This window comes from Somniosus microcephalus, chromosome 33 (assembly GCF_052327205.1).
Source record: "Somniosus microcephalus isolate GS21.2 chromosome 33, FLI_Smic_1.0, whole genome shotgun sequence".
Classification (NCBI taxonomy): Eukaryota; Metazoa; Chordata; class Chondrichthyes; order Squaliformes; family Somniosidae; genus Somniosus; species Somniosus microcephalus.
Genome location: NC_141019.1, coordinates 1,722,879 through 1,747,145, shown reverse-complemented (window position 1 = coordinate 1,747,145; position 24,267 = coordinate 1,722,879). Strand labels below are relative to the sequence as shown.

General features: G+C 56.4%; 1 protein-coding gene across 1 annotated transcript; it reads right to left on the bottom strand.

Moving 5' to 3' along the window:
- Nucleotides 1–13,353: 13,353 nt before the first annotated feature.
- On the bottom strand, nucleotides 13,354–19,406 carry LOC147096922 (uncharacterized). Its single transcript, XM_085972574.1, has 3 exons — nucleotides 19,251–19,406; nucleotides 19,070–19,157; nucleotides 13,354–16,288 (listed from the first exon to the last, which is right to left on the bottom strand). The coding sequence occupies exon 3, from the start codon at nucleotides 15,615–15,617 to the stop codon at nucleotides 14,310–14,312; it is 1,308 nt and encodes a 435-aa protein (XP_085828700.1). The 5' UTR covers nucleotides 15,618–16,288; nucleotides 19,070–19,157; nucleotides 19,251–19,406; the 3' UTR covers nucleotides 13,354–14,309.
- Between the last annotated feature and the right edge of the window lie 4,861 nt (nucleotides 19,407–24,267).

The window sequence follows — 24,267 nt, the reverse complement described above, 5'->3', positions numbered from 1 at the left end:
CCCTCCCTTCCCCTGCACCAATCACAGCGCGGGCAGGCGCTTCAACAATCGCCACCTGTCAATCACCCTCCCTTCCCCTGCACCAATCACAGCGCGGGCAGGCGCTTCGCTCAATCCCCACCTGTCAATCACCCTCCCTTCCCCTGCACCAATCACAGCGCGGGCAGGCGCTTCAACAATCACCACCTGTCAATCACCCTCCCTTCCCCTGCACCAATCACAGCGCGGGCAGGCGCTTCTCTCAATCGCCACCTGTCAATCACCCTCCCCCTGCACCAATCACAGCGCGGGCAGGCGCTTCAACAATCTCCACCTGTCAATCACCCTCCCTTCCCCTGCACCAATCACAGCGCGGGCAGGCGCTTCTCTCAATCGCCACCTGTCAATCACCCTCCCTTCCCCTGCACCAATCACAGCGCGGGCAGGCGCTTCTCTCAATCGTCACCTGTCAATCACCCTCCCTTCCCCTGCACCAATCACAGCGCGGGCAGGCGCTTCTCTCAATCACCACTTGTCAATCACCCTCCCTTCCCCTGCACCAATCACAGCGCGGGCAGGCGCTTCTCTCCATCACCACCTGTCAATCACCCTCCCTTCCCCTGCACCAATCACAGCGCGGGCAGGCGCTTCAACAATCGCCACCTGTCAATCACCCTCCCTTCCCCCTGCACCAATTACAGCGCGGGCAGGCGCTTCTCTCAATCACCACCTGTCAATCACCCTCCCTTCACCCTGCACCAATCACAGCGCGGGCAGGCGCTTCTCTCAATCACCACCTGTCAATCACCCTCCCTTCCCCTGCACCAATCACAGCGCGAGCAGGCGCGTCTATCAATCGCCACCTGTCAATCACCCTCCCTTCCCCTGCACCAATCACAGCGCGGGCAGGCGCTTCAACAATCACCACCTGTCAATCACCCTCCCTTCCCCTGCACCAATCACAGCGCGGGCAGGCGCTTCTCTCAATCGCCACCTGTCAATCACCCTCCCCCTGCACCAATCACAGCGCGGGCAGGCTCCTCAACAATCACCACCTGTCAATCACCCTCCCTTCCCCTGCACCAATCACAGCGCGGGCAGGCACTTCTCTCAATCGCCACCTGTCAATCACCCTCCCTTCCCCTGCACCAATCAGAGCGCGGGCAGGCACTTCTCTCAATCGCCACCTGTCAATCACCCTCCCTTCCCCTGCACCAATCACAGCGCGGGCAGTCGCTTCTCTCAATCGCCACCTGTCAATCACCCTCCCTTCCCCTGCACCAATCACAGCGCGGGCAGGCGCTTCTCTCAATCCCCACCTGTCAATCACCCTCCCTTCCCCTGCACCAATCACAGCGCGGGCAGGCGCATCTCTCAATCGCCACCTGTCAATCACCCTCCCTTCCCCTGCACCAATCACAGCGCGGGCAGGCGCTTCTCCCAATCACCACCTGTCAATCACCCTCCCTTCCCCTGCACCAATCACAGCGCGGGCAGGCGCTTCTCTCAATCACCACCTGTCAATCACCCTCCCTTCCCCTGCACCAATCACAGCGCAGGCAGGCGCTTCAACAATCACCACCTGTCAATCACCCTCCCTTCCCCTGCACCAATCACAGCGCGGGCAGGCGCTTCTCTCAATCACCACCTGTCAATCACCCTCCCTTCCCCTGCACCAATCACAGCGCGGGCAGGCGCTTCTCTCAATCACCACCTGTCAATCACCCTCCCTTCCCCTGCACCAATCACAGCGCGGGCAGGCGCTTCTCTCAATCACCACCTGTCAATCACCCTCCCTTCCCCTGCACCAATCACAGCGCGGGCAGGCGCTTCTCTCAATCACCACCTGTCAATCACCCTCCCTTCCCCTGCACCAATCACAGCGCGGGCAGGCGCTTCTCTCAATCACCACCTGTCAATCACCCTCCCTTCCCCTGCACCAATCACAGCGCGGGCAGGCGCTTCAACAATCGCCACCTGTCAATCACCCTCCCTTCACCCTGCACCAATCACAGCGCGGGCAGGCGCTTCAACAATCACCACCTGTCAATCACCCTCCCTTCCTCTGCACCAATCACAGCGCGGGCAGGCGCTTCTCTCAATCGCCACCTGTCAATCACCCTCCCTTCCCCTGCACCAATCACAGGGCGGGCAGGCGCTTCTCTCAATCGCCAGCTGTCAATCACCCTTCCTTCCCCTGCACCAATCACAGCGCGGGCAGGCGCTTCAACAATCGCCACCTGTCAATCACCCTCCCTTCCCCTGCACCAATCACAGCGCGGGCAGGCGCTTCAACAATCGCCACCTGTCAATCACCCTCCCTTCCCCTGCACCAATCACAGCGCGGGCAGGCGCTTCAACAATCGCCACCTGTCAATCACCCTCCCTTCCCCTGCACCAATCACAGCGCGGGCAGGCGCTTCAACAATCACCAGCTGTCAATCACCCTCCCTTCCCCTGCACCAATCACAGCGCGGGCAGGCACTTCTCTCAATCGCCACCTGTCAATCACCCTCCCTTCCCCTGCACCAATCACAGCGCGGGCAGGCGCTTCTCTCAATCACCACCTGTCAATCACCCTCCCTTCCCCCTGCACCAATCACAGCGCGGGCAGGTGCTTCTCTCAATCCCCACCTGTCAATCACCCTCCCTTCCCCTGCACCAATCACAGCGCGGGCAGGCGCTTCTCTCAATCGCCACCTGTCAATCACCCTCCCTTCCCCTGCACCAATCACAGCGCGGGCAGGCGCTTCTCTCAATCGTCACCTGTGAATCACCCTCCCTTCCCCTGCACCAATCACAGCGCGGGCAGGCGCTTCTCTCAATCGCCACCTGTCAATCACCCTCCCTTCCCCTGCACCAATCACAGCGCGGGCAGGCGCTTCCCTCAATCCCCACCTGTAAATCACCCTCCCTTCCCCTGCACCAATCACAGCGTGGGCAGGCACTTCAACAATCACCACCTGTCAATCACCCGCCCTTCCCCTGCACCAATCACAGCGCGGGCAGGCGCTTCTCTCAATCACCACCTGTCAATCACCCTCCCTTCCCCTGCACCAATCACAGCGTGGGCAGGCGCTTCTCTCAATCCCCACCTGTCAATCACCCTCCCTTCCCCTGCACCAATCACAGCGCGGGCAGGCGCTTCAACAATCGCCACCTGTCAATCACCCTCCCTTCCCCCTGCACCAATCACAGCGCGGGCAGGCGCTTCAACAATCACCACCTGTCAATCACCCTCCCTTCCCCTGCACCAATCACAGCGCGGGCAGGCGCTTCTCTCAATCGCCACCTGTCAATCACCCTCCCTTCCCCTGCACCAATCACAGCGCGGGCAGGCGCTTCTCTCAATCGCCACCTGTCAATCACCCTCCCTTCCCCTGCACCAATCACAGCGCGGGCAGGCACTTCTCTCAATCGTCACCTGTCAATCACCCTCCCTTCCCCTGCACCAATCACAGCGCGAGCAGGCACTTCTCTCAATCGTCACCTGTCAATCACCCTCCCTTCCCCTGCACCAATCACAGCGCGGGCAGGCGCTTCTCTCAGTCACCACCTGTCAATCATCCTCCCTTCCCCTGCACCAATCACAGCGCGGGCAGGCGCTTCTCTCAATCACCACCTGTCAATCACCCTCCCTTCCCCTGCACCAATCACAGCGCGGGCAGGCGCTTCAACAATCACCACCTGTCAATCACCCTCCCTTCCCCTGCACCAATCACAGCGCGGGCAGGCGCTTCTCTCAATCGCCACCTGTCAATCACCCTCCCTTCCCCTGCACCAATCACAGCGCGGGCAGGCGCTTCTCTCAATCGCCACCTGTCAATCACCCTCCCTTCCCCTGCACCAATCACAGCGCGGGCAGGCGCTTCTCTCAATCCCCACCTGTCAATCACCCTCCCTTCCCCTGCACCAATCACAGCGCCGGCAGGCGCTTCTCTCAATCCCCACCTGTCAATCACCCTCCCTTCCCCTGCACCAATCACAGCGCGGGCAGGCGCTTCTCTCAATCGCCACCTGTCAATCACCCTCCCTTCCCCTGCACCAATCACAGCGCGGGCAGGCGCTTCTCTCAATCCCCACCTGTCAATCACCCTCCCTTCCCCTGCACCAATCACAGCACGGGCAGGCGCTTCTCTCAATCACCACCTGTCAATCACCCTCCCTTCCCCTGCACCAATCACAGCGCGGGCAGGCGCTTCTCTCAATCCCCACCTGTCAATCACCCTCCCTTCCCCTGCACCAATCACAGCGCGGGCAGGCGCTTCAACAATCACCACCTGTCAATCACCCTCCCTTCCCCTACACCAATCACAGCGCGGGCAGGCGCTTCGCTCAATCCCCACCTGTCAATCACCCTCCCTTCCCCTGCACCAATCACAGCGCGGGCAGGCACTTCTCTCAATCACCACCTGTCAATCACCCTCCCTTCCCCTGCACCAATCACAGCGCGGGCAGGCGCTTCAACAATCGCCACCTGTCAATCACCCTCCCTTCCCCTGCACCAATCACAGCGCAGGCAGGCGCTTCTCTCAATCGCCACCTGTCAATCACCCTCCCCCTGCACCAATCACAGCGCGGGCAGGCGCCTCAACAATCACCACCTGTCAATCACCCTCCCTTCCCCTGCACCAATCACAGCGCGGGCAGGCGCTTCAACAATCACCACCTGTCAATCACCCTCCCTTCCCCTGCACCAATCACAGCGCGGGCAGGCGCCTCAACAATCACCACCTGTCAATCACCCTCCCTTCCCCTGCACCAATCACAGCGCGGGCAGGCGCTTCTCTCAATCACCACCTGTCAATCACCCTCCCTTCCCCTGCACCAATCACAGCGCGGGCAGGCGCTTCTCTCAATCACCACCTGTCAATCACCCTCCCTTCCCCTGCACCAATCACAGCGCGGGCAGGCGCTTCTCTCAATCACCACCTGTCAATCACCCTCCCTTCCCCTGCACCAATCACAGCGCGGGCAGGCGCTTCTCTCAATCACCACCTGTCAATCACCCTCCCTTCCCCTGCACCAATCACAGCGCGGGCAGGCGCTTCTCTCAATCACCACCTGTCAATCACCCTCCCTTCCCCTGCACCAATCACAGCGCGGGCAGGCGCTTCTCTCAATCACCACCTGTCAATCACCCTCCCTTCCCCTGCACCAATCACAGCGCGGGTAGGCGCTTCAACAATCGCCACCTGTCAATCACCCTCCCTTCCCCTGCACCAATCACAGCGTGGGCAGGCGCTTCTCTCAATCACCACCTGTCAATCACCCTCCCTTCCCCTGCACCAATCACAGCGCGGGCAGGCACTTCTCTCAATCGTCACCTGTCAATCACCCTCCCTTCCCCTGCACCAATCACAGCGCGGGCAGGCGCTTCTCTCAATCACCACCTGTCAATCACCCTCCCTTCCCCTGCACCAATCACAGCGTGGGCAGGCGCTTCAACAATCGCCACCTGTCAATCACCCTCCCTTCACCCTGCACCAATCACAGCGCGGGCAAGCGCTTCAACAATCACCACCTGTCAATCACGCTCCCTTCCTCTGCACCAATCACAGCACGGGCAGGCGCTTCTCTCAATCACCACCTGTCAATCACCCTCCCTTCCCCTGCACCAATCACAGGGCGGGCAGGCGCTTCAACAATCGCCACCTGTCAATCACCCTCCCTTCACCCTGCACCAATCACAGCGCGGGCAAGCGCTTCAACAATCACCACCTGTCAATCACCCTCCCTTCCCCTGCACCAATCACAGCGCGGGCAGGCGCTTCTCTCAATCACCACCTGTCAATCACCCTCCCTTCCCCTGCACCAATCACAGTGCGGGCAGGCGCTTCTCTCAATCCCCACCTGTCAATCACCCTCCCTTCCCCTGCACCAATCACAGCGCGGGCAGGCGCTTCTCTCAATCACCACCTGTCAATCACCCTCCCTTCCCCTGCACCAATCACAGCGCGGGCAGGCACTTCTCTCAATCGCCACCTGTCAATCACCCTCCCTTCCCCTGCACCAATCACAGCGCGGGCAGGCGCTTCTCTCCAGCACCACCTGTCAATCACCCTCCCTTCCCCTGCACCAATCACAGCGCGGGCAGTCGCTTCTCTCAATCGCCACCTGTCAATCACCCTCCCTTCCCCCTGCACCAATTACAGCGCGGGCAGGCGCTTCTATCAATCGCCACCTGTCAATCACCCTCCCTTCCCCTGCACCAATCACAGCGCGGGCAGGCGCTTCTCTCAGTCGTCACCTGTCAATCACCCTCCCTTCCCCTGCACCAATCACAGCGCGGGCAGGCGCTTCTCTCAGTCGTCACCTGTCAATCACCCTCCCTTCCCCTGCACCAATCACAGCGCGGGCAGGCGCTTCTCTCAATCGTCACCTGTCAATCACCCTCCCTTCCCCTGCACCAATCACAGCGCGGGCAGGCACTTCTCTCAATCGTCACCTGTCAATCACCCTCCCTTCCCCTGCACCAATCACAGCGCGGGCAGGCGCTTCTCTCAATCACCACCTGTCAATCACCCTCCCTTCCCCTGCACCAATCACAGCGCGGGCAGGCGCTTCTCTCAATCGCCACCTGTCAATCACCCTCCCTTCCCCTGCACCAATCACAGCGCGGGCAGGCGCTTCTCTCAATCGCCACCTGTCAATCACCCTCCCTTCCCCTGCACCAATCACAGCGCGGGCAGGCGCTTCTCTCAATCCCCACCTGTCAATCACCCTCCCTTCCCCTGCACCAATCACAGCGCGGGCAGGCGCTTCAACAATCACCACCTGTCAATCACCCTCCATTCCCCTGCACCAATCACAGCGCGGGCAGGCGCTTCTCTCAATCCCCACCTGTCAATCACCCTCCCTTCCCCTGCACCAATCACAGCGCGGGCAGGCGCTTCAACAATCGCCACCTATCAATCACCCTCCCTTCCCCTGCACCAATCACAGCGCGGGCAGGCGCTTCTCTCAATCCCCACCTGTCAATCACCCTCCCTTCCCCTGCACCAATCACAGCGCGGGCAGGCGCCTCAACAATCGCCACCTGTCAATCACCCTCCCTTCCCCTGCACCAATCACAGCGCGGGCAGGCGCTTCAACAATCGCCACCTGTCAATCACCCTCCCTTCCCCTGCACCAATCACAGCGCGGGCAGGCGCTTCAACAATCGCCACCTGTCAATCACCCTCCCTTCCCCTGCACCAATCACAGCGTGGGCAGGCGCTTCTCTCAATCACCACCTGTCAATCACCCTCCCTTCCCCCTGCACCAATCACAGCGCGGGCAGGTGCTTCTCTCAATCACCACCTGTCAATCACCCTCCCTTCCCCTGCACCAATCACAGCGCGGGAAGGCGCTTCTCTCAATCACCACCTGTCAATCACCCTCCCTTCCCCTGCACCAATCACAGCGCGGGCAGGCGCTTCAACAATCGCCACTTGTCAATCACCCTCCCTTCCCCTGCACCAATCACAGCGCGGGCAGGCGCTTCAACAATCGCCACTTGTCAATCACCCTCCCTTCCCCTGCACCAATCACAGCGCGGGCAGGCGCTTCTCTCACTCGTCACCTGTCAATCACCCTCCCTTCCCCTGCACCAATCACAGCGCGGGCAGGCGCTTCTCTCAATCCCCACCTGTCAATCACCCTCCCTTCCCCTGCACCAATCACAGCGCGGGCAGGCGCTTCAACAATCACCACCTGTCAATCACCCTCCCTTCCCCTGCACCAATCACAGGGCGGGCAGGCACTTCTCTCAATCGTCACCTGTCAATCACCCTCCCTTCCCCTGCACCAATCACAGCGCGGGCAGGCGCTTCTCTCAATCGTCACCTGTCAATCACCCTCCCTTCCCCTGCACCAATCACAGCGCGGGCAGGCGCTTCTCTCAATCACCACCTGTCAATCACCCTCCCTTCCCCTGCACCAATCACAGCGCGGGCAGGCGCTTCAACAATCGCCACCTGTCAATCACCCTCCCTTCCCCTGCACCAATCACAGCGCGGGCAGGCGCTTCGCTCAATCCCCACCTGTCAATCACCCTCCCTTCCCCTGCACCAATCACAGCGCGGGCAGGCGCTTCAACAATCACCACCTGTCAATCACCCTCCCTTCCCCTGCACCAATCACAGCGCGGGCAGGCGCTTCTCTCAATCGCCACCTGTCAATCACCCTCCCCCTGCACCAATCACAGCGCGGGCAGGCGCCTCAACAATCACCACCTGTCAATCACCCTCCCTTCCCCTGCACCAATCACAGCGCAGGCAGGCGCTACTCTCAATCACCACCTGTCAATCACCCTCCCTTCCCCTGCACCAATCACAGGGCGGGCAGGCGCTTCTCTCAATCGCCAGCTGTCAATCACCCTCCCTTCCCCTGCACCAATCACAGCGCGGGGCAGGCGCTTCTCTCAATCACCACCTGTCAATCACCCTCCCTTCCCCTGCACCAATCACAGCGCGGGCAGGCGCTTCTCTCAATCGCCACCTGTCAATCACCCTCCCTTCCCCTGCACCAATCACAGCGCGGGCAGGCGCTTCTCTCAATCGCCACCTGTCAATCACCCTCCCTTCCCCTGCACCAATCACAGCGCGGGCAGGCGCTTCTCTCAATCGTCACCTGTCAATCACCCTCCCTTCCTCTGCACCAATCACAGCGCGGGCAGGCGCTTCTCTCAATCCCCACCTGTCAATCACCCTCCCTTCCCCTGCACCAATCACAGCGCGGGCAGGCGCTTCTCTCAATCGTCACCTGTCAATCACCCTCCCTTCCCCTGCACCAATCACAGCGCGGGCAGGCGCTTCTCTCAATCACCACCTGTCAATCACCCTCCCTTCCCCTGCACCAATCACAGCGCGGGCAGGCGCTTCAACAATCGCCACTTGTCAATCACCCTCCCTTCCCCTGCACCAATCACAGCGCGGGCAGGCGCTTCAACAATCGCCACTTGTCAATCACCCTCCCTTCCCCTGCACCAATCACAGCGCGGGCAGGCGCTTCTCTCACTCGTCACCTGTCAATCACCCTCCCTTCCCCTGCACCAATCACAGCGCAGGCAGGCGCTTCTCTCAATCCCCACCTGTCAATCACCCTCCCTTCCCCTGCACCAATCACAGCGCGGGCAGGCGCTTCAACAATCTCCACCTGTCAATCACCCTCCCTTCCCCTGCACCAATCACAGCGCGGGCAGGCGCTTCTCTCAATCGCCACCTGTCAATCACCCTCCCCCTGCACCAATCACAGCGCGGGCAGGCGCCTCAACAATCGCCACCTGTCAATCACCCTCCCTTCCCCTGCACCAATCACAGCGCGGGCAGGCGCTTCAGCAATCACCACCTGTCAATCACCCTCCCTTCCCCTGCACCAATCACAGCGCGGGCAGGCGCTTCTCTCAATCCCCACCTGTCAATCACCCTCCCTTCCCCTGCACCAATCACAGCGCGGGCAGGCGCTTATCTCAATCCCCACCTGTCAATCACCCTCCCTTCCCCTGCACCAATCACAGCGCGGGCAGGCGCTTCAACAATCGCCACCTATCAATCACCCTCCCTTCCCCTGCACCAATCACAGCGCGGGCAGGCGCTTCTCTCAATCCCCACCTGTCAATCACCCTCCCTTCCCCTGCACCAATCACAGCGCGGGCAGGCGCTTCAACAATCGCCACCTGTCAATCACCCTCCCTTCCCCTGCACCAATCACAGCGCGGGCAGGCGCTTCAACAATCGCCACCTGTCAATCACCCTCCCTTCCCCTGCACCAATCACAGCGCGGGCAGGCGCTTCAACAATCGCCACCTGTCAATCACCCTCCCTTCCCCTGCACACTTTCCACTTTGCCATCTTCGTCTGCCGTCCAAACACGCCTTGGCGTGCCATCTTGCTGTCCGGCAGTGGCGGAGGTCCCCAATGGAGGGCTCTCTACACGGGAGTCCTCCCTTGTTCTATTAGGGATTGGCCTGGAGGATGTTGCATGGAGCAGTGCCATGCAATATGGTTTTAAGGAGCTTCACGGACTCCCAGGCCGCCTGCCTTTTCTGCGGCCTGGAGGAGTCCGTGTTCCACGTATACATGGAATGTGAGAGGTTGCAGCCCCTCTTTCAGTATTCAAAGGGGCTGCTCCTCGATTTTTGGATGCACTTCAGTCCCGCGCTCCTGATCTTCGGTCACCCGGTGCGGAGAGGAGAGGGCAGATCGGAGGACCTCCTCGTGTAACTGCTCCTGGGCCTGGCCAAAGTGGCCATTAGCAGGTCCGGGCAGCGGGCAGTCGAGGGGGTCGTTTGGCCCGATTGTCTGCCTCTCTTCCGTGGCTATGTTCACGTCAGGGTGGCCCTGGAGATGGAGCACGAGGTGTCCGCCGGCACACTTGAGGCCTTCTGAGACCGGTGGGCACCGCGGGGACTGGAGTGCATTGTCACCCTGGCCGGGGTGAATTTAATTTAATTTGTTAAGCTTCTTTTAAAGTTTTATTAAGTTATAGTCCATTTGTTTAAACACCCAACCAGAAGAGCGCCCTCTGCTGCATTCTACTTGTCTCAGCAGCGGGAGAAGCAGGCGGCAGAAGTCCCGCCCCTCGGACACCCCGATTGGTTGGAGGACCCGCACTCACCTCAGTCCGAGCTTCGCCCGCTCTCTCCCTATTGGTCGGAGCTCCCGTCAGTCACCGCCGTGGAGTTGATCACGTGCCCCAGTCCAGCTCCCTGCAGAAGACAGAAAACGCTGGATGTACTCAGCAGGTCCGGCAGCATCTGTGGAGCGAGAAACAGAGTCAACCTTTCAGGTCGATGACCCTTCGTCACAACTGGAAAAAGCTGGAGATGGAACAGGTTTTTAAGCAGGGGCTGGGCAATAAATGCTGGCTTTGACAAAGTCAACATGGATTTACAAAAGGTAAATCGTGTTTGACTAATCCACTGGAATTTTTTGAGGATGTAACTGGTAGAATAGATAAGGGAGAACCAGTGAATGTGGTGTATTTGGACTTTCAGAAGACTTTCGATAAGGTCCCGCATAAGTGATTAGCGTGTAAAGTTAAGGCACATCGGATTGGGAGCAAGGTACTGACTTGGATAGAGAACTGGTTGGCAGACAGGAAGCAAAGAGTTGGAATAAACGGCACTTTTTCCGAGTGGCAGGCAGTGACTAGTGGGGTTCCGCAGGGATTGGTCCTTGGACCCCAGCTATTCACAATATATATTAATGATCTAGACGAGGGAACTAGATGTAATATCTCCAAGTTTGCAGATGACACAAAGCTGGGTTGGCATGTATGCTGTGAGGAGGATGCCGAGAAACTCCAGTATGATTTGGACAGGTTGGGTGATTGGGCAGAAGCATGGCAGATGCTGTATAATGTGGATAAATGCGGTTATCCACTTTGGTGGCAAAAACAGGAAGGCAGATTATTATCTGAATGGCAATAGATTGGGAGAAGGGGAAGTGCAACGAGACCTGGGTGTCCTTGTGCACCAGTTGCTGAAGGTAAGCATGCAGGTGCAGCAGGCGGTTAAGAAGGCAAATGGTATGTTGGCCTTCGTAGCGAGAGGGTTCGAGTACAGGAACAAGGATGTCTTGCTCCAGTTGTACAGGGCCTTGGTGAGACCACACCTTGAGTATTGTGTGCAGTTTTGGTCGCCTTAACTGAGGAAGGACGTTCTTGCCATGGAGGGAGTGCAGCGAAGATTCACCAGACTGATGCCTGGGATGGCAGGAATGACGTATGAGGAGAGATTGGGTCGATTAGGCTTATATTCGCTAGAGTTTAGAAGAATGAGAGGGGATCTCATTAAAACTTATAAAATTCTAACAGGACTGGACAGACTAGATGCAGGAAGGATGTTCCCGATGGCAGCGGAGTCCAGAACCAGGATTCACAGTCTAAGGATAAGGGGTAAGCCATTTAGGACTGAGATGGGGAGGAATTTCTTCACCCAGAGAGTGGTGAACCTGTGGAATTCTCTACCACAGAAGGCGGTTGAGGCCAATTCATTAAATATATTCAAGAAGGAGTTAGATATATTTCTTAAGGCGAAAGGGATCAAGGGATATGGGGAGAAGGCAGGGACAGGTACTGAGTTTGGATGATCAGCCATGATCTCATTGAATGGCGGAACAGGCTCGAGGGGCCGAATGGCCTACTCCTGCTCCTATCTTCTATGTTTCTATGAGAGCGAAGAGGGGGCATGAAAAAACAATGGCGGGCAAAATAAAGGAAAATCCTAAGATGTTTTATTAGTATATTAAGGGCAAGAGGATAACCAGGGAAAGAGTAGGGCCCATTCGGGACCAAAGTGGCAATCTGTGTGTAGAGTCAGAAGATGTAGGTGAGGTTTTAAATGAATATTTTGCATCTGTGTTCACTATGGAGAAGGACGATGTAGGCATAGAAATCAGGCAGGGGGATGGTGATATACTTGAACAAATTAGTATTGAGAGGGAGGAGGTACTAGCGGTTTTAGTGGGCTTAAAAGTGGATAAATCCCCAGGCCCTAACGAGATGTATCCCAGGCTGCTGTGTGAGGCAAGGGGCTCTGACGCAAATTTTCAGAACCTCTCTGGCCACAGGGGATGTGCCAGAGGACTGGAGAACAGCTAACGAAGTACCATTGTTCAAGAAGGGTAGTAGGGATAAACCAGGGAATTACAGGCCAGGGAGCCTAACATCAGTGGTAGGGAAATTATTGAAAAAAAGTCTGAGGGACAGAATTAGTCTACACTTGGAGAGGCAGGGATTAATCAGGGATAGTCAGCATGGCTTTGTCAGGGGGAGATCATGTCTGACCAATTTGATTGAATTTTCTGAGGGGGTGACTAGGTGTGTGGATGAGGGTAGTGCAGTTGATGTGGTCTACATGGACTTCAGTGAGGCTTCTAACAAAGTCCCGCATGGGAGATTGGTCAAAAAGGTAAGAACCCATGGGATCCAGGGCAATTTGGCACATTGGATCCAAAATTGGCTTAGTGGCAGGAGGCAGAGGGTGATGGTCGAAGGTTGTTTTTGTGTCTGGAAGCCTGTGTCCAGTGGTGTACTGCAGGGCTCGGTGTTGGGTCCCTTGCTGTTTGTAGTGTTTGTCTGATCCGCAGGTCAGCGAGTTTCTCCAGTCCCTTGTTCAGGGCCTGGGGCCAGGGGAGGCTGTGGGCTTTTATTCCCCGCATTGGACAGAAGGCTCTTTGGCTCACAACACACTGGCTCAGGTTTTTAACAACAGGTTTACAGGAAATGAGTGGAATCGACCCACCGCAGTCACACTGTGGACACTCTGGTGTGTCAGCGGGTGGGATACACCAGGGAATCCCTTTCCACACACTGAGGTTGACTCTAATGATTGGGAGTCCCAGGGTTTCAGATACCAGATAATCAAGCTCACAAGAACACAAATTGTCTCTCCAGACTTTATTAAGAGCGCTGCATAACACAGATCGGGTGATAATTCCCTCAATCTGGAGAATAGAAGTACAGTGGATTCACGCGCGACCTTCTCGAGTCTGTTCCAAATGACAACGGCTTAAGTGGCTTTTTCTTCACACAAGATTGGATAACCAAGTGAATTCCTTCCTACACACGGAGCAGGTGAATGGCCGCTCTCCAGTGTGAACTCGCTGGTGTCTCACCAGGTTGGAGGACAGAGCGAATCCCTTCCCACACACGGAGCAGGTTACCGCTCAGGAAATGGAATTGTTTGGACCCGGCTGTTGACCGCCTCCTGAACTCCTGCTAATTCAGGGAATTTAGTCCATCTGTGACCAGACTATAACCACAAGCCCGTCTGGTTATCACACCTATACGGTCCGTGAGGTTATTATTAGATTCACACCCAGACGTTGTTCCTTCACTTGTCTGGCACTTCATCCCATAACATGGGTACAGGGGCTCAGTAATGTTTCATTCATCAGAAAAAGACAAAGTACAACAACATACTGGTCAGCTTAACAAAATCTCATCATAATTACGGGGCCATAAATATAAAAGGCACTAATAAATCCAGTAGTGAATTCAGGAGAAATATCTTTACCCAGAGAGTGGTAGAATGGGGAACTCGCTACCACAAAGAGTTGTTGAGGTGAACGGCATTGATGGATTTATGGGGAAGCCACATGAGGGAGAAAGGAATGGGAGGAGATGTTGATAGGGTCAATTGAAGTAGGGTGGGTGTAGAGCATAAACACCGGCATGGACCAGTTGGGCCGAATGGCCTGTTTCTGTGTTGTACATTCTATGTAACACCATGAACAGTCAATCGAAGGGAATCATCAGCACAACAGTCTTAAAGATTAAACAGGAGTACAAGAATTTATAAAACATTCATCCATTCCATGTTCATGTCACCCCAGGGCCCTGCGCTACAGAACAGCGTGAACTCGCTGGTGTCCCTTCAGATTCCCGGAGCTTTTAAAGCTCTTACTACAGTCAGAACATGTAAATGGTCTCTGATCGGAGTGAACTCGCTGGTGTCCCTTCAGATTCCCAGCGCTTTTAAAGCTCTTCCCACAGTCAGAACATTTAAATGGTCTCTCATCTGTGTGAAATTGCTTGTGTGTCACCAGGTGGGCAGACTGAGTGAATCCCTTCCCACACACGGAGCAGGTGAACGGCCTCTCCCCAGTGTGAAATCGCTGGTGTCCCTTCAGATTCCCAGAGCTTTTAAAGCTCTTCCCACAGACAGAACATGTAAACGGTCTCTTATCAGTGTGAACAAGCTGGTGTTCCTTCAGATCCCTGGAGCATTTAAAGCTCTTCCCACAGTCAGAGCATGTAAACGGTCTCTCATCAGTGTGATATCCCTGGTGTCTCACCAGGCTTGATGACTGAGTGAATCCCTTCCCACACACGGAGCAGGTGAACGGCCTCTCCGCACTGTGAATTCGCTGGTGACTCACCAGGCTTGATGACCGAGTGAATCCCCTCCCACACACAGAGCAGGTGAACGGCCTCTCCTCGGTGTGAACTCGCTGGTGTCTCACCAGGCTTGATGACCGAGTGAATCCGCTCCCACACACGGAGCAGGTGAACGGCCTCTCCCCGGTGTGAACTCGCTGGTGTGTCAGAAGATGCGAAGACCAATTGAATCTCTTCCCACACACGGAGCAGGTGAATGGCCTCTTTCCTGCTCTCTCCAGCTGGTGTCCCTTCAGCTCCTGGGACCTTTGAAAGCTTGTCCCACAGTCGGAATGTTTCAGTGGCCTCTCCCCAGTGTGAACTCGCTGGTGTCTCAGTAGGTGGGATGACCGAGCGAATCCCTTCCCACACACGGAGCAGGTGAACGGCCTCTCCCCAGTGTGAAATCGCTGGTGTCCCTTCAGATTCCCAGAGCTTTTAAAGCTCTTGCCACAGACAGAACATGTAAATGGTCTCTTATCAGTGTGAACAAGCTGGTGTTCCTTCAGATCCCTGGAGCATTTAAAGCTCGTCCCACAGTCAGAGCATGTAAACGGTCTCTCATCAGTGTGAAATCGCTGGTGTCCCTTCAGACTCCCAGAGGTTTTAAAGCCTTTCCCACAGTCAGAACATTTAAATGGTCTCTCATCAGTGTGAACTTGCTGGTGTCTCAACAGGTTGGATGACTGAGTGAATCCCTTCCCACACACGGAGCAGGTGAACGGTCTCTTTCCTGCTCTCTCCAGCTGGTGTCCCTTCAGCTCCTGGGACATTTGAAAGCTTTTCCCAGTCGGAATGTTTCACTGGCCTCTCCCCAGTGTGAACTTGCTGGTGTGCCAGCAGACTCGAGGACCGAGTGAATCTCTTCCCACACACGGAGCAGGTGAACAGAATCTCTCCTGCTCTCTCCAGCTGGTGTCTCTTCAGATCCTGGGACCTTTTAAATCTCTTCCCACAGTCAGAACATTTAAATCGGTCTCTCATCACTATGAACAAGCTGGTGTCTCAGTAGGGTGGCAGAATGAGAGAATCGCTTCAAAAACATGGAGCAGGTCAACGGTCTCTCATCGGTGTGGACAAGCTGGTGTCTCAGCAGCATGGAGGGTGCAATTAATCCCTGCCCAGACACGGAGCGGGTTAAAGGTCCCTCCCTAGTGTGAACTTGCTGGTGTATCATCGGAGCGGATGGCTGAGTGAATCCCTTCCCACACACTGGGCCTGGGTTTCCCCCCAGTGTGTGGCCACTGGTGTCGCTTCAGGTATTTGTAGATTTTGAAGCTCTTTCAGAACATTTAAAAGTTCTCTCCCCAGTGTGAACTCACGGGGGCGCCAGCAGATTGGAGGAGCGACTGAATCAGGTCCTGAGGAATCGCGTAACTCTGTCAGATCTTGACATGATGTTTGGTCTGAGCTTCCTGTCTGTAAATGCTCCACTTCTAATACCCTGTAAAAGGAGTGTAGAAAGGGTAAGGGGGGAAGCAGGAATTTTTTTTGGCTTATTTTGCCTCAAAGAACAAACAGGGCAGAGCCGGTCCCACTGGTGTCCAGCTGTGCCCACAATAACCAGCGGGCCAGAAACAGCCCAATCCACCTCACTAACTTGGCCCTGAAGTAAAATCAAGTCTCATCAAAGTCTCATCAAATGACATCCTTTGTGACTGTGACAAAGGTAAACTATCTCTCCTCGTCCTTCCTGACTTGTCTGCAGCCTTTGACACGGTTGACCACTCCATCCTTCTCCAACACCTCTCCACCATCATGCAGCTGGGTGGGACTGCACTCGCCTGGTTCCATTCTTATCTATCCAATCGTAGCCACAGAATCACCTGCAACAGCTTCTCTTCCCGCTCCCGCATCGTTACCTCTGGTGTCCCCCAAGGATCTATCCTTGAGCCCCTCCTATTTCTCATCTAAATGCTGCCCCTTGGTAACATCATCTGAAAACACAGCGTCAGTTTCCACATGTACGCTGACGACACCCAGCTCTACCTCACCACCACTTCTCACGACCCCTCCATGATCTCTAATCTGGTTCTGGGTGAGCAGAAATTTTCTCCAATTAAATATTGGGAAGACTGAAGCAATTGTTTTCAGTCCCTGCCACAAACTCTGTTCCCTAGCCACTGACTCCATCCCTCTCCCTGGCAACTGTCTGAGGCTGAACCAGACTGTTCACAACCTCGGTGTCATATCTGACCCTGAAATGAGCTTCCGAACACATATCCGCAGCATAACAAAGACCGCCTACTTCCACCTCCGTAACATGGCCCGTCTCCGCCCTTGCCTCAGCTCATCCGCTGCTGAAACCCTCACCCGGGCCTTTGTTACCTCTAGACTCGACTATTCCAACGCACTCCTGGCTGGCCTCCCACATTCTACCCCACGTAAACTTGAGGTCATCCAAAACTACCTGTGTCGTAATTCAACGCCAAGTCCCGTTCACCCATCACCCCTGTGCTCGCTGACCTACATTGGCTCCCGGTTAAGCAATGCTTCGATTTCAAAATTCTCATCCTTGTTTTCAAATCCCTCCATGGCCTCGCCCCTCCCTATCTTAGTTATTCCCTTCAGCCTCACAACCACCCGCCCCCCGCGATAGAATCACAGAAAAATTACGGCACAGAAGGAGGCCATTCGGCCCATCTTGTCCGTGCCAGCCGATTAAGTGCTATCCACACTAATCCCACTTTCCAGCACTTGGTCCGTGGCCTTGTAGGTTACGGCAATTCAAGTGCACATCCAAGTACTTCTAAAATGTGATGAGAGTTTCTGCCTCTACCACCCTGTCAGGCAGTGAGTTCCAGACCCCCACCACCCACTGGGTGAAAACATTTCTCCTCAAATCCCCTCTAAAGCTCCGACCAATTACTTTAAATCTATGCCCCTGGTTGTGGACCCCTCTTGTCAAGGGAAATAGGTCCTTCCTATCTCGGCCCCTAAGAATTTTATACACCTCAATCAGGTCTCCCCTCAGCCTCCTCGGTTCCAAAGAAAACAAACCCCCCACCCCCCCGCGAGACATCTGCGCTCCTCCAATTCTGCCCTCTTGAGCATCCCTGATTATAATCTCTGCACCATCAGTGGCCGTGTCTTCTGTTGCCTCGGCCATAAGCACTGGAATTCCCTCCCTGAACCTCTCTGCCTCGCTATCCTCCTTTAAGACATAGAAACATAGAAGATAGGAGCAGGAGATTCAGCCCCTCGAGCCTGCTCCGCCATTCAATGAGATCATGGCTGATCATCCAAACTCAGTACCCTGTCCCTGCCTTCTCCCCATATCCCTTGATCCCTTTAGCCTTAAGAAATATATCTAACTCCTTCTTGAATATATTTAATGAATTGGCCTCCACTGCCTTCTGTGGTAGAGAATTCCACAGGTTCACCACTCTCTGGGTGAAGAAATTCCTCCTGATTTCTGTCCTAAATGGCTTACCCCTTATCCTTAGACTGTGACCCCTGGTTCTGGACTCCCCCACCATCGGGAACATCCTTCCTGCATCTAGTCTGTCTAGTCCTGTTAGAATTTTATAAGTTTCAATGAGATCCCCTCTTCTGAATTCAAGAGAATACAGGCCTAGTTTACTCAATCTCTTCTCATACGACAGTCCCGCCATCCCAGGAATCAATCTCGTGAACCTTCATTGCACTCCCTCTATGGCAAGTATATCCTTCCTTAGGTAAGGAGACCAAAATTGTACACAGTACTCCAGGTGTGGTCTCACCAAGGCCTTATATAATTGGAGTAAGACTTCTTTACTCCTGTACTTATATATTTCTTAAGGCTAAAGGGATATGGGGAGAAGGCAGGGACAGAGTACTGAATTTGGATGATCAGCCATGATCTCATTGAATGGCGGAGCAGGCTCGAGGGGCCGAATGGCCTACTCCTGCTCCTATCTTCTATGTTTCTATGTATTCAATCTTTCCTTGCAGCTGAAATTCTCTAGTCCTGGCAACATCCTCGAAAATCTCCCGTCTGGAGCACAGTCACATCTTTCCTGCAATGGGGACGACCAGAACTGCACGCGGTGACCTAACTGGTGTTTTGTACAGTTCAAGCAGAACCTCCCTGCTCTTACATGATACAGAAAGAAAGAGGCACTGCCCCTTTAAATACCTGGGGGGCACCATTCCCCTTTAAATGGCCAAGCAATTGTTTTTGTTCAAAAGGGGCCGCAGTCCCCTTTGACTCACCCTCCCCCCCTCACCCACCACAAATACTCACGAGAGAGAGAGTGGAGGAAGAATGCTGGTCTTTGTCCCTTTAAAAGTGGCTGCCCACCAAAATGTTCACAGCACCAGGGCTCTTCGTTCTGGATAAAAGAGAAAAGGTGCACTTATTTTTATATGAATGCAGTTGATGAATAGCCTTGCAATAAAGATAATGCAAAGGAATAAACACTCACAAGCTGGGTTTTTTTCCACCCCCTCCTCCCCTTCCCTTTAACAGCTCCTGCAGACAATGAAATCAGGAAAGCGGCGCACGCAGCCCACCGAGGTCCCGCCCCCCTCCCGCGCCGCCATTGGTTGGAGGACCGTCAGCCCGCCCGGTCCTCCCAGCGTTTTCCGCGCTCCTGATTGGCGGGCGCCTCGCGTCAATCACACCCCTCCGATTACGCGCTGACGCCAGCACGCAACGCCCAGGGGTCGGTTGGATCGGCGCGCGCCACCGCAAGGTAAAAAAAGACACCCCACACAAATGAGGAAAAACAATAATAATAATAATCGCACTTTAGAGGGGAGGAGGTTGAGGGAATTAATGAGTGTTTTCAATTTGTTTCGGAAATAATTTTTTTTTGAAAAGCTTCCCAACGGTGCGAGGCTGGCTGCGCATGCGCTGCAGTCAACCTTTGACTCCCCCACGTGGGCCGGGGGGCCGGACACGCCCACTTACCTTCCCCTGCACCAATCACAGCGCGGGCAGGCGCTTCTCTCAATCACCACCTGTCAATCACCCTCCCTTCCCCTGCACCAATCACAGCGCGGGCAGGCGCTTCTCTCAATCACCACCTGTCAATCACCCTCCCTTCCCCTGCACCAATCACAGCGCGGGCAGGCACTTCTCTCAATCGCCACCTGTCAATCACCCTCCCTTCCCCTGCACCAATCAGAGCGCGGGCAGGCACTTCTCTCAATCGCCACCTGTCAATCACCCTCCCTTCCCCTGCACCAATCACAGCGCGGGCAGTCGCTTCTCTCAATCGCCACCTGTCAATCACCCTCCCTTCCCCTGCACCAATCACAGCGCGGGCAGGCGCTTCTCTCAATCCCCACCTGTCAATCACCCTCCCTTCCCCTGCACCAATCACAGCGCGGGCAGGCGCTTCTCCCAATCACCACCTGTCAATCACCCTCCCTTCCCCTGCTCCAATCACAGCGCGGGCAGGCGCTTCTCTCAATCACCACCTGTCAATCACCCTCCCTTCCCCTGCACCAATCACAGCGCAGGCAGGCGCTTCAACAATCACCACCTGTCAATCACCCTCCCTTCCCCTGCACCAATCACAGCGCGGGCAGGCGCTTCTCTCAATCACCACCTGTCAATCACCCTCCCTTCCCCTGCACCAATCACAGCGCGGGCAGGCGCTTCTCTCAATCACCACCTGTCAATCACCCTCCCTTCCCCTGCACCAATCACAGCGCGGGCAGGCGCTTCTCTCAATCACCACCTGTCAATCACCCTCCCTTCCCCTGCACCAATCACAGCGCGGGCAGGCGCTTCTCTCAATCACCACCTGTCAATCACCCTCCCTTCCCCTGCACCAATCACAGCGCGGGCAGGCGCTTCTCTCAATCACCACCTGTCAATCACCCTCCCTTCCCCTGCACCAATCACAGCGCGGGCAGGCGCTTCAACAATCGCCACCTGTCAATCACCCTCCCTTCACCCTGCACCAATCACAGCGCGGGCAGGCGCTTCAACAATCACCACCTGTCAATCACCCTCCCTTCCTCTGCACCAATCACAGCGCGGGCAGGCGCTTCTCTCAATCGCCACCTGTCAATCACCCTCCCTTCCCCTGCACCAATCACAGGGCGGGCAGGCGCTTCTCTCAATCGCCAGCTGTCAATCACCCTCCCTTCCCCTGCACCAATCACAGCGCGGGGCAGGCGCTTCTCTCAATCACCACCTGTCAATCACCCTCCCTTCCCCTGCACCAATCACAGCGCGGGCAGGCGCTTCTCTCAATCGCCACCTGTCAATCACCCTCCCTTCCCCTGCACCAATCACAGCGCGGGCAGGCGCTTCTCTCAATCCCCACCTGTCAATCACCCTCCCTTCCCCTGCACCAATCACAGCGCGGGCAGGCGCTTCTCTCAATCACCACCTGTCAATCACCCTCCCTTCCCCTGCACCAATCACAGCGCGGGCAGGCGCTTCTCTCAATCGCCACCTGTCAATCACCCTCCCTTCCCCTGCACCAATCACAGGGCGGGCAGGCGCTTCAACAATCACCACCTGTCAATCACCCTCCCTTCCCCTGCACCAATCACAGGGCGGGCAGGCACTTCTCTCAATCGTCACCTGTCAATCACCCTCCCTTCCCCTGCACCAATCACAGCGCGGGCAGGCGCTTCTCTCAATCGCCACCTGTCAATCACCCTCCCTTCCCCCTGCACCAATCACAGGGCGGGCAGGCGCTTCTCTCAATCGTCACCTGTCAATCACCCTCCCTTCCTCTGCACCAATCACAGCGCGGGCAGGCGCTTCTCTCAATCCCCACCTGTCAATCACCCTCCCTTCCCCTGCACCAATCACAGCGCGGGCAGGCGCTTCTCTCAATCACCACCTGTCAATCACGCTCCCTTCCCCTGCACCAATCACAGCGCGGGCAGGCGCTTCTCTCAATCACCACCTGTCAATCACCCTCCCTTCCCCTGCACCAATCGCAGCGCGGGCAGGCGCTTCTCTCAATCGTCACCTGTCAATCACCCTCCCTTCCCCTGCACCAATCACAGCGCGGGCAGGCGCTTCTCTCAATCGCCACCTGTCAATCACCCTCCCTTCCCCTGCACCAATCACAGCGCGGGCAGGCGCTTCTCTCAATCACCACCTGTCAATCACCCTCCCTTCCCCTGCACCAATCACAGCGCGGGCAGGCGCTTCTCTCAATCACCACCTGTCAATCACCCTCCCTTCCCCTGCACCAATCACAGCGCGGGCAGGCGCTTCAACAATCACCACCTGTCAATCACCCTCCCTTCCCCTGCACCAATCACAGCGCGGGCAGGCGCTTCAACAATCACCACCTGTCAATCACCCTCCCTTCCTCTGCACCAATCACAGCACGGGCAGGCGCTTCAACAATCACCACCTGTCAATCACCCTCCCTTCCTCTGCACCAATCACAGCGCGGGCAGGCGCTTCTCTCAATCGCCACCTGTCAATCACCCTCCCTTCCCCTGCACCAATCACAGCGCGGGGCAGGCGCTTCTCTCAATCACCACCTGTCAATCACCCTCCCTTCCCCTGCACCAATCACAGCGCGGGGCAGGCGCTTCTCTCAATCGCCACCTGTCAATCACCCTCCCTTCCCCTGCACCAATCACAGCGCGGGCAGGCGCTTCTCTCAATCGCCACCTGTCAATCACCCTCCCTTCCCCTGCACCAATCACAGCGCGGGCAGGCGCTTCTCTCAATCGCCACCTGTCAATCACCCTCCCTTCCCCTGCACCAATCACAGCGCGGGCAGGCGCTTCTCTCAATCACCACCTGTCAATCACCCTCCCTTCCCCTGCACCAATCACAGCGCGGGCAGGCACTTCTCTCAATCGCCACCTGTCAATCACCCTCCCTTCCCCTGCACCAATCAGAGCGCGGGCAGGCACTTCTCTCAATCGCCACCTGTCAATCACCCTCCCTTCCCCTGCACCAATCACAGCGCGGGCAGTCGCTTCTCTCAATCGCCACCTGTCAATCACCCTCCCTTCCCCTGCACCAATCACAGCGCGGGCAGGCGCTTCTCTCAATCCCCACCTGTCAATCACCCTCCCTTCCCCTGCACCAATCACAGCGCGGGCAGGCGCATCTCTCAATCGCCACCTGTCAATCACCCTCCCTTCCCCTGCACCAATCACAGCGCGGGCAGGCGCTTCTCCCAATCACCACCTGTCAATCACCCTCCCTTCCCCTGCACCAATCACAGCGCGGGCAGGCGCTTCTCTCAATCACCACCTGTCAATCACCCTCCCTTCCCCTGCACCAATCACAGCGCAGGCAGGCGCTTCAACAATCACCACCTGTCAATCACCCTCCCTTCCCCTGCACCAATCACAGCGCGGGCAGGCGCTTCTCTCAATCACCACCTGTCAATCACCCTCCCTTCCCCTGCACCAATCACAGCGCGGGCAGGCGCTTCTCTCAATCACCACCTGTCAATCACCCTCCCTTCCCCTGCACCAATCACAGCGCGGGCAGGCGCTTCTCTCAATCACCACCTGTCAATCACCCTCCCTTCCCCTGCACCAATCACAGCGCGGGCAGGCGCTTCTCTCAATCACCACCTGTCAATCACCCTCCCTTCCCCTGCACCAATCACAGCGCGGGCAGGCGCTTCTCTCAATCACCACCTGTCAATCACCCTCCCTTCCCCTGCACCAATCACAGCGCGGGCAGGCGCTTCAACAATCGCCACCTGTCAATCACCCTCCCTTCACCCTGCACCAATCACAGCGCGGGCAGGCGCTTCAACAATCACCACCTGTCAATCACCCTCCCTTCCTCTGCACCAATCACAGCGCGGGCAGGCGCTTCTCTCAATCGCCACCTGTCAATCACCCTCCCTTCCCCTGCACCAATCACAGGGCGGGCAGGCGCTTCTCTCAATCGCCAGCTGTCAATCACCCTCCCTTCCCCTGCACCAATCACAGCGCGGGGCAGGCGCTTCTCTCAATCACCACCTGTCAATCACCCTCCCTTCCCCTGCACCAATCACAGCGCGGGCAGGCGCTTCTCTCAATCGCCACCTGTCAATCACCCTCCCTTCCCCTGCACCAATCACAGCGCGGGCAGGCGCCTCTCTCAATCCCCACCTGTCAATCACCCTCCCTTCCCCTGCACCAATCACAGCGCGGGCAGGCGCTTCTCTCAATCACCACCTGTCAATCACCCTCCCTTCCCCTGCACCAATCACAGCGCGGGCAGGCGCTTCTCTCAATCGCCACCTGTCAATCACCCTCCCTTCCCCTGCACCAATCACAGGGCGGGCAGGCACTTCTCTCAATCGTCACCTGTCAATCACCCTCCCTTCCCCTGCACCAATCACAGCGCGGGCAGGCGCTTCTCTCAATCGCCACCTGTCAATCACCCTCCCTTCCCCCTGCACCAATCACAGGGCGGGCAGGCGCTTCTCTCAATCGTCACCTGTCAATCACCCTCCCTTCCTCTGCACCAATCACAGCGCGGGCAGGCGCTTCTCTCAA

Coding starts and splice junctions, on each gene's coding strand:
- LOC147096922 (XM_085972574.1), bottom strand. CDS start 15,617: ATGTCCCAGGAGCTGAAGGGACACCAGCTGGAGAGAGCAGGAAAGAGA.